Genomic DNA, 12728 nt, shown 5'->3' with positions numbered 1-12728 from the left:
AACAAATTTTCATGAAATTTGCCATATTTCATTTGTGTGTATTAATTAAAAATTAAATTAAAGAAGAAAAAAAAATGACAATTACATTTTGATTGATAGTTGATTTGTCAATTGATGAAGAAATTCATTTTCTTTCAACCAATCAGAATCGAGGGTTAACAAGACAGTGTCGTCTGCTTTGATAATAGCGGGAGATTTTGAATTTTTTTCTTCAAATTACACTAAAGAAAAAAAGAAAACAGATAAATTATTCTTTTTCTTTCAATATAATTTTATTTATTAAAAAATTTTTAAAAACACAATTTTTTTTAAGAAATTATGTACAAAATATAAAGAGGGCATGAAAATATATTTGACTCAAGTGGTTGCGCACACGCATATAAAAATTCGTCTGCTAGTGTGCAAGTGAAATTTTTTCTTCTATTAAATTTGAAGAATATCTCCGGTGAATTTTTCACAATAAATAAAATAATTGTATTATTATTCCACTCTTTAAAATGGCGTTTATTCAAAATTTCTTCGATAGAATTATACCAGTTGTAAAAGCTGACGAAGGTGATGATGATGAACTCGTCGATCCCCAGAAAGTTCTTCGTGTAAGTCAAAAAATTATATAACTTTAAAAAAAAAAACATAAATTATTGTAAATATATATTTATATTTTAGACAAATATCAAATTTATTTTTCATTTTTTTTTTTAATTTTTAGATGTTTTTTTTATTTTATTATTTCATCAATAAATATATAATCGTTTGGAAAAATTTAGGTTATTTTTCCGTCTCTGATGTACAAATTGTAAAAAACAATTTACATTTGATAGTTTATTATATTTTATTTTCTTTTCTTTTTTCGTTATTTCTGAAATTAGTTTTAATTATTAATTTCAAGTTTGCAGTAAAATCGATATTTATGGCGATTTTATATTCGTATATTGAAAATTTGAGGTTATGTTTTTTTGAATAAAGAATTTTTCGTTTTAAATTAATTAAATAATTATAGATAAATAATTTTAATCGTAATTATTATGGTAAATTAATTATGGTTTGACTAAATATATTAATTTTAGTTTATTTTTTCATATATTTTTAATTATTAATAATTTTAAGATAATTTCAATTATTTCATTATATTTTTTAAATTTCAAAAATATTTGATTAAATATTTAAAAAAAAAAATAAATACAATTAATTTTATTAAATAAATTACATTAATTAATTTAATGAAAATTAATTTCAATTATTTAATTCAATATTTTGAAATTAGTTTCAAATAATTTGATTAAATATATATTTAAAAATAATTTCAATTTTATTTAATTGAAGATAAATTCAATTGTTTTAATATTAAAAATAATTTAAATATATTTTTTTACAGGAGACTTGTAGTCAACAAAAAAAATGCAGAGAATTACAAGATCGATTAACTACATGCAACGATCGAGTGAATTCCCGCAAGAATACTGAAGAAACTTGTATGGAGGAATTAGTTGATTTAGTCCAATGTGTTGATCATTGCGTGTCAAAAACTCTTTTTAGCAAATTAAAATAATTCTTTTTTTTTTAAACATTATATACATTAAAATTCTCATTCGCATGTAAAATCATAAAATTAGTTTAAATCTACCAAAAAAAAAGGAGACGGCAATGTTTTAAATGATTATAACAGTTAAATAAAAAATGTAAATGAATAAAATGTTTCTTTTTAATTAATTCTTAAAATAATAATAATCCTAGTAAATTTAATTCAACTTTTGTAAAATTTAATTAAATTTTTTTTTAATTTAAAAATTTTACAATTATAAGAATTGGTGATAAAAAAAATAAAACTCACTGCATTTAGTAACTTGATCCAATTTGTATAATTAATATTTGTGTGTATATAATAATATATATATATATTTTTTATATATTTATAAAGACATAAAATACTAAATATCGATATACATTTGTTTTTCATAAAATTAACTTCAACTTTGGAATGACAAAAAAAAAAAAGAAAAAATTCGCTGTATAAACTTTGATTATTCCAGTCTTTTTTTTTTTTAATGTTGAAATTATTCAGCACCAACTTGTAATACATCAAAACATACCGAACATACTCTCACTGGTTTATTTAGTCCAAATTTTAAAATCGGTACATCCTGACCTGAACATTTGCTGCACAAAATTCGTCCACAATGACGGCTGCAATATTAATTAAATAGAAAAATAAAAAAATTTCTTTTTTTTTCAAAAATAAATAAAATTTAGAAGAAATTTTTTAATACTTTTTTTTTAAACAAAAAAAACCTTAAATAAATAATTAATTTTCAAAAAGGTTTTAATTATCTTCTTGAAATAAAAAATATAAAATTTATACAAACCAGTGATGTTTTCGCATCGTTAAAGAAAATTTGGTACCACATTCCAAGCATAAATCTTTCTCCGCCCATGGCGCTTCTTGTGTCAATGAATCGAGTAAACGATGAAGTAATTGTTTAGTAGCCACTTGATAATTAAATATTGTTATTCCCTCTTTATTCATTGTTCCAAGGCACGCTCCGGATTTAACAAGAGTTCGACACAAATTTCCATTTCCTTTCATATAGGCAATCAATAGCGCTGTACTTCCATCTAAATCTATAAAAATTTACAAATTTAAAAAAAAATTACTCCCTTTTAAAATAAAATGCAAAATAATTAAATTTAAAAAATTGTTACCCTTTTTGGTAAAATTTAAAGAAATGAAAAAAATCAAGTAATTAAATTTATTAAATTTTATATTTCATTATTAAATGATATTAAATTTGAAAAAAACAAACCAGCATTGTTGAGAGGATAATTAGGCATACACTCGAGGAAAAGATCGCAAATTGTCGCTGCATTATCTCTTCCACATCGTGCCAATTCGTGAAGAGGATTTCGTCCCTTTAAATTCACAGCTTCGGCATTTAATGTACATTCTGTTAAAAGTGCTCTTACAACAGCAACATGTCCCTCTCTCACAGCGACATGTAATGCATTATCACCATCGGCATTGACCGCGTCGAAATTAACATTATTCTAAAGAAGTCAAAAAAAAAAATTTAATAATTTTCCCAAACTTAATCAGGGTAGTTACAAGTCATAGAAGTTAGGGAAAAATTTAAATCAAAAGTTTCAAATTATCCACAATTCAATTTTTCCAAATTTTTATTTGTCTAAAATTTAAAATTATTTAAAAAATTTTTTTACTTAACTTGCTAATTAATCGAATTTTAATTGACTTAAATTTAAAATACTTCAAAATTTTAATTGATTTGAGTTTAAAATTATTCAAATTTTCATTTATCAAAATTTCAATTTGTAAAAATTTTAATTTGTCAAAATTTTAATTGGCTGAAAATTTTAATTTGTCAAAATTTTAATTTCAACTTTCAAATTATCCGAATTTTAATTTATTCAAATTTTAATTAACTTAAATTTCAAATTAACCAAAAATTCAATTTGCCCAAATTTTTTAAACTATTAATTCTTCAATCATTAATATAAAAAAATAGTTCAATTAATAAAAATTTGAATAATTTTAATATTCTAATAAAATAATTATTTCATTATTTATCATTTTATTATTTTATTATTTAACACAAAGAAAAATTTAAAGATTTTTGAAATTAAAACAAAAATTTTTCAAAATTTTAATAAAAATGAAATTTTTGTAAAAAAAAAATTACCTGTAAAAGGGCGGATATAACAGGAGCGTTACCAGCTTTTGCAGCCGCATGTAATGCAGTATTTCTATGAGCATCCATATCATTAATTCTTGCACCAGCGAGCAATAAACTTCGTACTAGCATTTCATTTCCTGAAATTGCAGCCAAATGTAAGGGTGGCGTTTGCGTCACGTCCTGAACACGAGAATTCACATCCACCTGTAATTTAAAAAAACAAATTTTCTCATTTTATTCAATTTTTCTTCATAATTTTTTTTTTTCTGAGAAATTTCATTTTTCAAAAATCAATAAAACAAATAAAATTTTCAAATAATTAATTTATATAATTAATTTTTGAAATTAACAAAAAAAAAAAACAATTTAATTTTTCCCTTACCTGAATAGCGAGAAGAAATAAAATACTCTCCATATCATCTTTTTGTATAGCCATATGAAGAAAATTTCGCCCCTTATTATCAAATTGTTCGGCGGCTGTTGGTAATTTATCCAAAATAGATTCAGCTGCTTTATTATTACGCATTGTTAAGGCCGTTGCAAATGGACTCATTCCTTTTTTATCTCTTATTGTTAAATCAATATTTGGATGGCACAAGAGTAGAAAAATAATTTGTGAATGTTGATTATTTAATGCAAAATGCATTGGTGTTTTACCATCGCAATCGCGAGCATTAACATTTGCCCCATGTTCAACAAGTGTTTGTACAACTTTTTCCAATCCCCATTGACAACAAAGATGCAATGGTGAACATTGATCACGTGATTCTTCACCACCCGAGCCATCGGAACCCGGACGTCTCGGTGAATTTAAATCGCAACCACTTGTAAAAAAAAAAAAATTTACAATTTTTCCCGTAGTTTATTGTATATTATTGTAAATAACGATAATTTTTTTTTAATTTAGAAAAAAATTTACAATTAAATAAATATTTTACCTTCTAATGAGAAATTGTGAAATATCTTCTTTATTATCGTCAATGGCTTTATGAAGTAAAGTTTGTTGACATCCATCGGGTCCAGGACCCCAGCAATCAGTATCAGCGCCGTGTGCCACTAAAACTGAAGCCACATCCTCCTGATCTGATTCCAAAGCATCCCAAAGAGGACATCCCATTGATGTGTCTACACCTCGAACACAAAGTGCTTCGACAACTTCTCCAAGTCGACAATGAACACAAAGTTGTAAAGCCGTTTCTCCTTCCTCCGTTCTAAAATAAAAATTTCAAATTAAAAAATAATTTAAAATAATTGAATTCGTGAAGAATTTCATTAAAAATTATTTTTAAAAAAACGATAATTAATTTAGAGAAAAATTTATTAAATAAATCATACCTGGCATTAATATCAGCTCCATTTTCAAGTAAAAAAATTGCAGTCGCCGAATCCTCCTTTAAAATAGCCTGATGCAATAATGTCAATCCCTTTTCATTTCTCTGATTAATATCAGCGCCAGCTTTAATAAGAGTTAAAATAATATCCCTTGCTTTTTTCAATGAAACCTTAATAGCAAGACTCAATGGTGTTTCACCATTATGTTGATCCTTTAAATTAAGTTGTAATTGTGCATCTTTTGCCGATAACAATGCAACAACAACATTGTGATATAAATTAATAACAGCCAAATGAATTGGCGCTTCACCAGTTATTTTTGTAAATAAAGTCGTTGATAAATCTTTTTCCAATAGAATACGTGTTAATTGTTCTAATCCATTTTTACATGCCTCATGTAAACATGATAAACCCTCATTATTTGTTATAAATAAATTTTTATCATTACAATTTTCAACAAGAAATAAAGATGCCTCCTCTTGTTTTTCACGCGCTAAACAATGAAGTAATGTATCGTTTGTATTTTCATAAATTGGATTTGAATTTGCATTTTTTGCTAATATTTTCTCTGCTGATAATTTGGAAAATGGTTTTTTAAATAATGCAAAACTTAACGCTGTATGACCATCGTTTGTTGTTTTATTTAAATTTAATTCTTTTTTCTCTAGCAAAAGATCGAGTAATGCATCATTATCCTCGATGACACAATAATGTAGAGCCGTCCTATTAAAGTGAATAAATTTCATTAAAAAATTTTTTTGCAATTTTAAAAATTAGAAAAATAGTTTTCAAGGACAAGAAAAATTAAATAAAAATAAATAAATTCTCACCAGCCACGTTTATCCTGAAGATTTGGATTAATTCCAGTTTGCAATAATCGATTGGCAACCGCAATCATATCACTTGATTTATGTTTACTAATTAAATGAAGTGCAGTACATCCTTGAATATCATTTAATTCATTTTCACTTTCTTCAATTATATTCACTGATTCACTCAATTTCTGTGAATTTCCATTATTTTCCAGTTGTTCAACAATAAATTCAGCGGAATATGAATCGCCTTTTAAAATTGCCGATTGCAATAATGTCAATCCTCTTGAATCTTTTGAACTTAAATTTGCCTGATGTTCAACTAAAGTTCGTGCCAATGATGGTTGACGTGATTTTAATGCAACTTCCAATGCAGTTTCACCTTTTTGATCAACAACATTCACTGCTTTTGACAGCTAATGAAAAAAAAAATATATTTTTTTAAATTAAATAATTTTATAATCGAAAAATAATTTAATTTCTATTTAATTTAATTAATATTTATTTTCTATTATTATCTACATTAAAATTAATTATTTATTTGAAATTAAATTTTAAATTAAATTATAGAATAAATTATTTTATAATTTTAAAAAAATTGAAATAATTCATCTTTTTTTTTCTCGAAATTACAAAAAAGATAATTATTACGATTCCAATGTGTGTATGACAAATATTTCTGATTAGATTATTATTAGACTTAAAATTAAAACTAATTCTGAGTCATGTGCGTGATTTTTTTTTTTTTTTTTTTTTTTTGCCGATAGATATGAATTTCTCTAAAACAATGATTTATTTATACAAGATTCGGAGGATTAATTTTTTCTATAAAATAACTAGAAAATAAAATAGAACATTTTACACGCTTTGTGATCAAATACAACATTTCTATTCTTTCTTTCTCACTGACAAATATTCTCGGAAATAATAATAAAATTCTATAAATTAATATATCTCTTCCGTATTACATTTTCCGTACTACCGCATATTTATTTTCTCATTTCAAATGCAAATTTTTTTTTTTTATATTAAAAAAAGAAACTTTTTTTAAAATTTATAATAATAATAATAATAATAATAATAAATAAAAAAAATAATAATAATTTGGAGCAATTACAATAAAAATAAAAATTTAGATTGAATTGAAATTTGGATCGAATAAAATTTTATTTAATTAAAATTTGGATAAATTATTGAAAGTAATTTTTGAATTATTTTTTATCTCTGATTAAAATAATTTAAAAAAAAAGTATTTCCAACGAAATCATAGTAACACCCGTTAGATATAGGGCAACAAGAACGACAAGGTCAAATCTCAAAAAGGGATTCTCTCTAAAAAAAATATATTAAAATAAAATTCAGAGCAATTTTTATCGACGATAAATTAAACGTTCCATATATTTAAAAATTTCGGGAAAAAAAAATTTATAAATTTTTTTTTATATTAATTTAAATCATAAAAACTAATTTTATTTATCTATTATTTAAAAAATTAATTTTTTTTAGTTCTTTTTTTTTACAGAAAATTAATTTTTTTTTTAAATAAAAATAAAAATTTCTGTCTCTCAAATTTTCATATTATATTTTATATTCAAGAAACGAAAAAAGAAGGATGGGAGTTGTTTCTCGTCTCTTGGGAAGGGGGAAATGACGTGGCAGGCTATTGAAACATTGAGTCTTTATAGATGTATGTATACATATACAAACACAACGTGTGTGGTGTATTCACATCTCTCGGCAAACAGAAAAAAAAATTTATTATAAATTTATTTTTATTTTAAATTGTTTCTAAAAGAATCTATAAATTTTTCTTTTCTTTAAAAAAAAAAATAATTTCCGGAAACGTGTTTTATCATAAACAGACAAAAAAAAACAATTTTTTTTTTTGTTAAATGTGCTCCACATTTGACTCTCGCTTTTTAATTTGAGATACACACGTTCGATATATTATACATATATATGTAAATCAGGTCAAGTGCGTGTTATACTCGCTCGATTTTGTGGCAAAAATAAAAAAAAAACAAAAAAGTTTCTTCTCAATATTTAGAATTTTTCAATAAGTGTGTAAAAAAAACGTTCGTGTCTCAAGAATCCCAGAATTAATTTTTAGTAAATTTTTAAAATTGTGCAAAAGTGCTGAAATGTGAAATTTCAAATTATAATTTTCAATTTCAAGTAAATATAAACAATGATTTTAAAATAAAATTTCCAAATATTAAAGTGAATTCTCCATTTTTTTTTTTTAAATATAAAATTAAAAAAAAATTGTAAGAATATTGTAAATTAATTCCTTCATAAAATTATAATTAAAAATCAGATTCAATTATTTCAAGAATTAAATTGTAAATTATAAAAAAAATACAATTACATATTTTACAAATTTAATTTCTATATTAGAATAACACTTGTTTCAATTTCGATAAAAAAAAAATTTTTTTCCAAAAAACTTAATAATTATCAAGTAATTTTTTTGAAAATTGATAAATACAGAAATAAAAATAAAAAATAGAAATAAAATTTAATAATGAAAAAAATAAAACAATTAAAATTTCAGGACACATTGAATTCTACGAAAGGATTTGAAAAATTAAATTATGAGTGAAAATTAAAAAGGAAATGTAAAATGATTATACAATATGTTAACAAATAGGAGAATGGATTTGAATATTTTGAAATAGGGAGAGAAAGAGAGGGAAAGACGGCGGAAAAAACAATATGAAGTGAGAGAAGTTATAACGAAGACATGTGTTCATTCTAGTCATATACATTTATAAAGGAATGCAGTTTTACGGTGAACGCCTGTCACTTGATTATGTCTTTATAAATGACTCAACAAAGTGTTTATCAAACCTGCGCTGACTAAAAATCCAATAATAACAATAACGTTATTAATTATTTAAGCATGTGCTCAGTCAGTGACAATAATTGTGAAAATGAGACTCAAATATAAAATCATCATACCCTGCTTCCTACTTCTTTCAAGTGCGTTATTCAAAAATTTTTTCTCTTTTTCAAATTTTTTAATTACTAGAAAATAAAAATTTTCCTCGACAGTTAAATTTTTAAAAACAAAAATTAAAAGAAGTACTTTCAATATGGTAACTCGTAATTTTTGAATTTGTTTTTCTTTTTTTTTTAAATATTATCAATTTTTTAATTTTCATAACCGGAATTTGTAAATATTCAAAATTTAATTTTTTTTTCTGAGTGTAAATTATCGAATTTTCATTTTTTCCGTTTTTTTATTCCAATTTCAGTTGCAAATTTTGCCAAAGCTTATATCGAATGTTACAAATGTCCATTGGAGCCAGATGACAATCGAAAGGAATATGTCGATTGTCCGGCTTTCGATGGAAGTATCAAATTTAAAGTTCAATGTTATACATCGACATTTTGTGAGAAAAAAATTACACATCTAACAATTGCAAATGGAAGTAAGTTCGAATAACATTTTTCTAAACAAATATAAAAAAAAATATAAAAAATTTATATAATTAAAAATTGAATTCTTAAATTTAATTAGAAAAATCAGAAATACCAGAACATTTTTTGATTAAAAATGAAAATTGGAAATTTTTTTTTTTTTCTAAATTTGCAAAAAAATTTTTTGAATATATTTTCAGCGAAAATAACAAGAGTCGTTCATCGTGGATGTGCACCGCAAAATGATCCCGAACATTATCTTGAAAATAAACAATGGGAACTCAGGGATAATATTCAACGATATCTTTATGAACCAGGTTGTGTTCAGGATATTGATAAAAATTCACCAACTGGTCCAGCAACATATTGTTATTGTAGTACTCATTATTGCAATGGATTTTTATCATCTCATTTTATAAGCAAGTTTCATTCTTTTTTACTATTGGCATTAGTTACTTCATATTTATTATTATTATAGAAAAAAAAAAAATTTTCTAATTATTTTTCAATCACGAATATTTTTCATTTCGATTAAATCAACTTTCATCTCTAGACTAAGATTAAATTAATATTTTTCTACTTATAACCGAAGGAAAAAAAAATTTACATATTTTATTAAAAAAAAGAAATGTTTTTGACAAAAATTACGAGAAATAAAAATACCGTTTTTTTTCGAAAATTTAATATATAAATAAACCAAAGTTGGACTTGAATACTTAAATTTTACTGATAACAAACTTAAGCTGTGAATTATTTAATTTTAGAAAAAAATTTGCAAAGAAACATTTAATTTTCTTTTTTGTTAATGAGAAAGTAATAACAAAAAAATTAATTTAAAAAAAACAATTATTTTTCAATAATTAAATCAAATTAAATTATTTTTAATCTTAGGTATTATTATTATTATTCTCGTCATAGTAATATTTAATTATTTAAATTAGATAAATAATATTAAGAGTTAATTTGAAAAATTAACATTTCTAATAACCGAATTAAAATTAATTTTAACATAAAAATGTTAAAATTAATCAGCGAATTTCAAAAAAAAAATTTAACAAAAATTGTTGAATTTTCCTTTTCTATGTACACTGCAATTTACCAAGAAATTTAAGGCTGTTTATTCGAACACAAAAGCCAAAAAGTTGTGATAATGTCTATAGATTAGTTAACGAATTTGTTAAGTAGTCTCAGATAGAAATTACACGATTAATGTAATAAACATTCAATATGTTAAAATATTTATAAAATGTTCCATTAATAAAAAATATGAAAAAAAACACAACGAATTATGTATTACTAATATTGATATATTAAAATTAATAAAAAGAAACAATTATAGAAAAAAAAAATGATAGAAAAAAAGAAAGAAAAAAAAAGATGATGTAAAATAATTTTACATACCTCAGAATTATTTTCAACGAGATAAAGAAAAACAACATCTTCCCTCTGAAGACGAACTGCAGAATGCAAAGGATATTTGCTTTTTGTTTGTAATAATTGATATAAAAGTGCTCCTGGCATTTCCTTAAAATCTTCACCCGTTAAATCCTCCTGAAAAATTATTTTTCCATTTAATTTACCTTTTTTTCTCTTTTATTTTTATTCATTTATTAACGAAAAAAAATTGATAAATAGATAAAATAATAAATTGATAATTAAAAAAAAAAAAAAAAATTAACAAATTTTAAAAAGTACAAAAAAATAAAATAATTCTGAAAAGAAAAAAATTGAAATCATTTTTTTTACCCAATGGGCGGATATTAATGAACTGCAATGATCTCGTAATTTTCGTGTTCCCAATTCTTCGGCGACTGTATATAATGAAACACAATCTTTTAATTCAACTTTTCCAATTAAATATATTTCACATTTTTCAACTAATTCATTTAATTGAAAATTTGACGCCGCTTTCATTAAATCAAGTGTTAAATTTTCCTGTTGCACTAAATCCGTGTAAATCCATTTTAATAATACATTGCCAACATGTGAATCCAAATCTGTCCAATCTAAAGAAAAAATATGGATAAAAAAAATTATTTTTTATTCGAACAAAATAAATTAATTCAAATGAAATTTAAAAAAAAAAACATAAATTTGTAACTTACCAAGAACCGATTTTTCAGGAATTGATGACCAATAATCGCTTCGTGCGGAAAGAATAAATTTATGAGCTGGTACATCTCGATCTTTTAATTTTACAAGTAAATCACTAAAAAAAAAAAAGAAAATTAGATATTTTTATTTATTTTAATCACACTTTTATTTATTTATATTTAATAATAATATTTTAAATATTATCTATCAAAAAATATCCGAACGTAAATGGTAGATTTTTTTAACAAAATAAATTTAGTCAAAATTTAAAAAAAAAATTAGAAATTTCGAAATTTAGAGACAAAAAAAAATCTCAAAATATAAATTTTTTCGAAAAATAAGAGAAAAAATATAATGTAAATAGAAATTATTTTTTTAAATAAGAAAATTAAAAAAAAAAAAAAAATTTCTCACCTGTATTGCTGTTGAGAATAAAGTGAAGAAACAGCAGCAAGAAGTCTCCCAATAAATCCTGATTCCGTTTGCTCTCCTTGACCAGCAACGAGAGTCGCATATTTTTGTTGAAGTTCTGCATTTGCCGTGTAAAGTGTCAAATATTGTTCACGTAAAAGTGACAAATGTTGTTGCCACTTTTGCGATTCGATCGTGTCATCTAAATTTATGTCAAATACAATTTCTTTACAAATTATTTCACCCAAAAAAACAAATATTTTACAATAATTTACTCTTCCTACTAATATAATAAATAATAATAATAATAATAATAATAATAATAATAAATTAAAAATCACCACTTTCTATTCTATTTAAAAATATTTAAACTAAATAAATTAAAAACTTACCCATAATTCCACAATACGTTTTCACTCTATCCAAATACAAGAGATTATTCCACTAATTGTTTCCTTCTAACTTTTTTCATTGCAACAATTGAAACTGGTACATTTTTTTTTCTTTCTATTGTAACATATTTTTTTTTTTTCGATTAAAATTAATAATTTCACGTTTAAATGGCAATAATACACGCAAACAATATTTTTTTCCCGGCTTTCGTTATTAATTTGTTAAACACGCCTATCATGCAAAAGTCTCTTCCCACTTATTTGCGATATGCACTGAATATTATTATCTCTCTCTATTTCTTTCTCAATGAACTCGATTCAATTCATGCAGAGATTTTTTTATTTTCGATAAGAAAACACACATTAAAAAAAAAACAACAATCTATTAATTGACGTGAAATTGACAGAGGAAATATTTTGAGGTTATGTTTGACACTCGATATCTCGATTAATGATCGATTCGCCGCTCGATTTAAAAAACATTTTTTACATTTTTTTTTTTAAATAGTAATTTAATTGCATTATTATTTAATTTATTGAATTAACAATAAGTATGATTTTACCACGATTGAAATTAT

The 12728-nt window shown here is 23.3% G+C and overlaps 3 protein-coding genes across 3 annotated transcripts; 2 read left to right on the top strand and 1 right to left on the bottom strand.

The window, feature by feature from the left end:
* The first annotated feature begins 364 nt into the window (after positions 1-364).
* On the top strand, positions 365-1637 carry LOC127280553 (cytochrome b-c1 complex subunit 6, mitochondrial-like). The gene is made up of 2 exons (XM_051303607.1): positions 365-596; positions 1376-1637. Exons 1-2 carry the CDS (start codon positions 498-500, stop codon positions 1547-1549), a joined length of 273 nt encoding a protein of 90 aa, XP_051159564.1. The 5' UTR covers positions 365-497; the 3' UTR covers positions 1550-1637.
* A 198-nt stretch (positions 1638-1835) lies between these two features.
* Positions 1836-12570, bottom strand: LOC127280547 (rabankyrin-5). The gene is made up of 13 exons (XM_051303600.1): positions 12151-12570; positions 11762-11960; positions 11359-11462; positions 11000-11259; positions 10655-10804; positions 5849-6246; positions 5022-5741; positions 4625-4897; positions 4069-4510; positions 3693-3890; positions 2802-3042; positions 2364-2619; positions 1836-2184 (listed from the first exon to the last, which is right to left on the bottom strand). The coding sequence occupies exons 1-13, from the start codon at positions 12152-12154 to the stop codon at positions 2055-2057; spliced, it is 3375 nt and encodes a 1124-aa protein (XP_051159557.1). The 5' UTR covers positions 12155-12570; the 3' UTR covers positions 1836-2054.
* On the top strand, positions 7523-10535 carry LOC127280552 (uncharacterized). Its single transcript, XM_051303606.1, has 4 exons — positions 7523-8005; positions 8385-8812; positions 9088-9264; positions 9454-10535. The coding sequence occupies exons 2-4, from the start codon at positions 8764-8766 to the stop codon at positions 9729-9731; spliced, it is 504 nt and encodes a 167-aa protein (XP_051159563.1). The 5' UTR covers positions 7523-8005; positions 8385-8763; the 3' UTR covers positions 9732-10535.
* Positions 12571-12728: the final 158 nt, after the last annotated feature.

The sequence above is a fragment of the Leptopilina boulardi genome, unplaced genomic scaffold (assembly GCF_019393585.1).
Source record: "Leptopilina boulardi isolate dan_hultmark-lab unplaced genomic scaffold, ZJU_Lbou_2.1 LbouV2_248, whole genome shotgun sequence".
Lineage (NCBI taxonomy): Eukaryota > Metazoa > Arthropoda > Insecta > Hymenoptera > Figitidae > Leptopilina > Leptopilina boulardi.
The sequence above is the reverse complement of the archived record's forward strand: the minus strand, read 5'-3'. Positions and strand labels throughout refer to the sequence as shown.

Coding starts and splice junctions, on each gene's coding strand:
- LOC127280553 (XM_051303607.1), top strand. CDS start 498: ATGGCGTTTATTCAAAATTTCTTCGATAGAATTATACCAGTTGTAAAA. Junction 597..1,375: donor ATCCCCAGAAAGTTCTTCGT/GTAAGTCAAAAA, acceptor ATTTTTTTACAG/GAGACTTGTAGTCAACAAAA.
- LOC127280552 (XM_051303606.1), top strand. CDS start 8,764: ATGAGACTCAAATATAAAATCATCATACCCTGCTTCCTACTTCTTTCA. Junction 8,813..9,087: donor CTGCTTCCTACTTCTTTCAA/GTGCGTTATTCA, acceptor TTCCAATTTCAG/TTGCAAATTTTGCCAAAGCT. Junction 9,265..9,453: donor TCTAACAATTGCAAATGGAA/GTAAGTTCGAAT, acceptor ATATATTTTCAG/CGAAAATAACAAGAGTCGTT.
- LOC127280547 (XM_051303600.1), bottom strand. Junction 11,463..11,761: donor TATTCTCAACAGCAATACAG/GTGAGAAATTTT, acceptor TTTTTTTTTTAG/TGATTTACTTGTAAAATTAA. Junction 2,620..2,801: donor TTATCCTCTCAACAATGCTG/GTTTGTTTTTTT, acceptor AAATTTTTATAG/ATTTAGATGGAAGTACAGCG.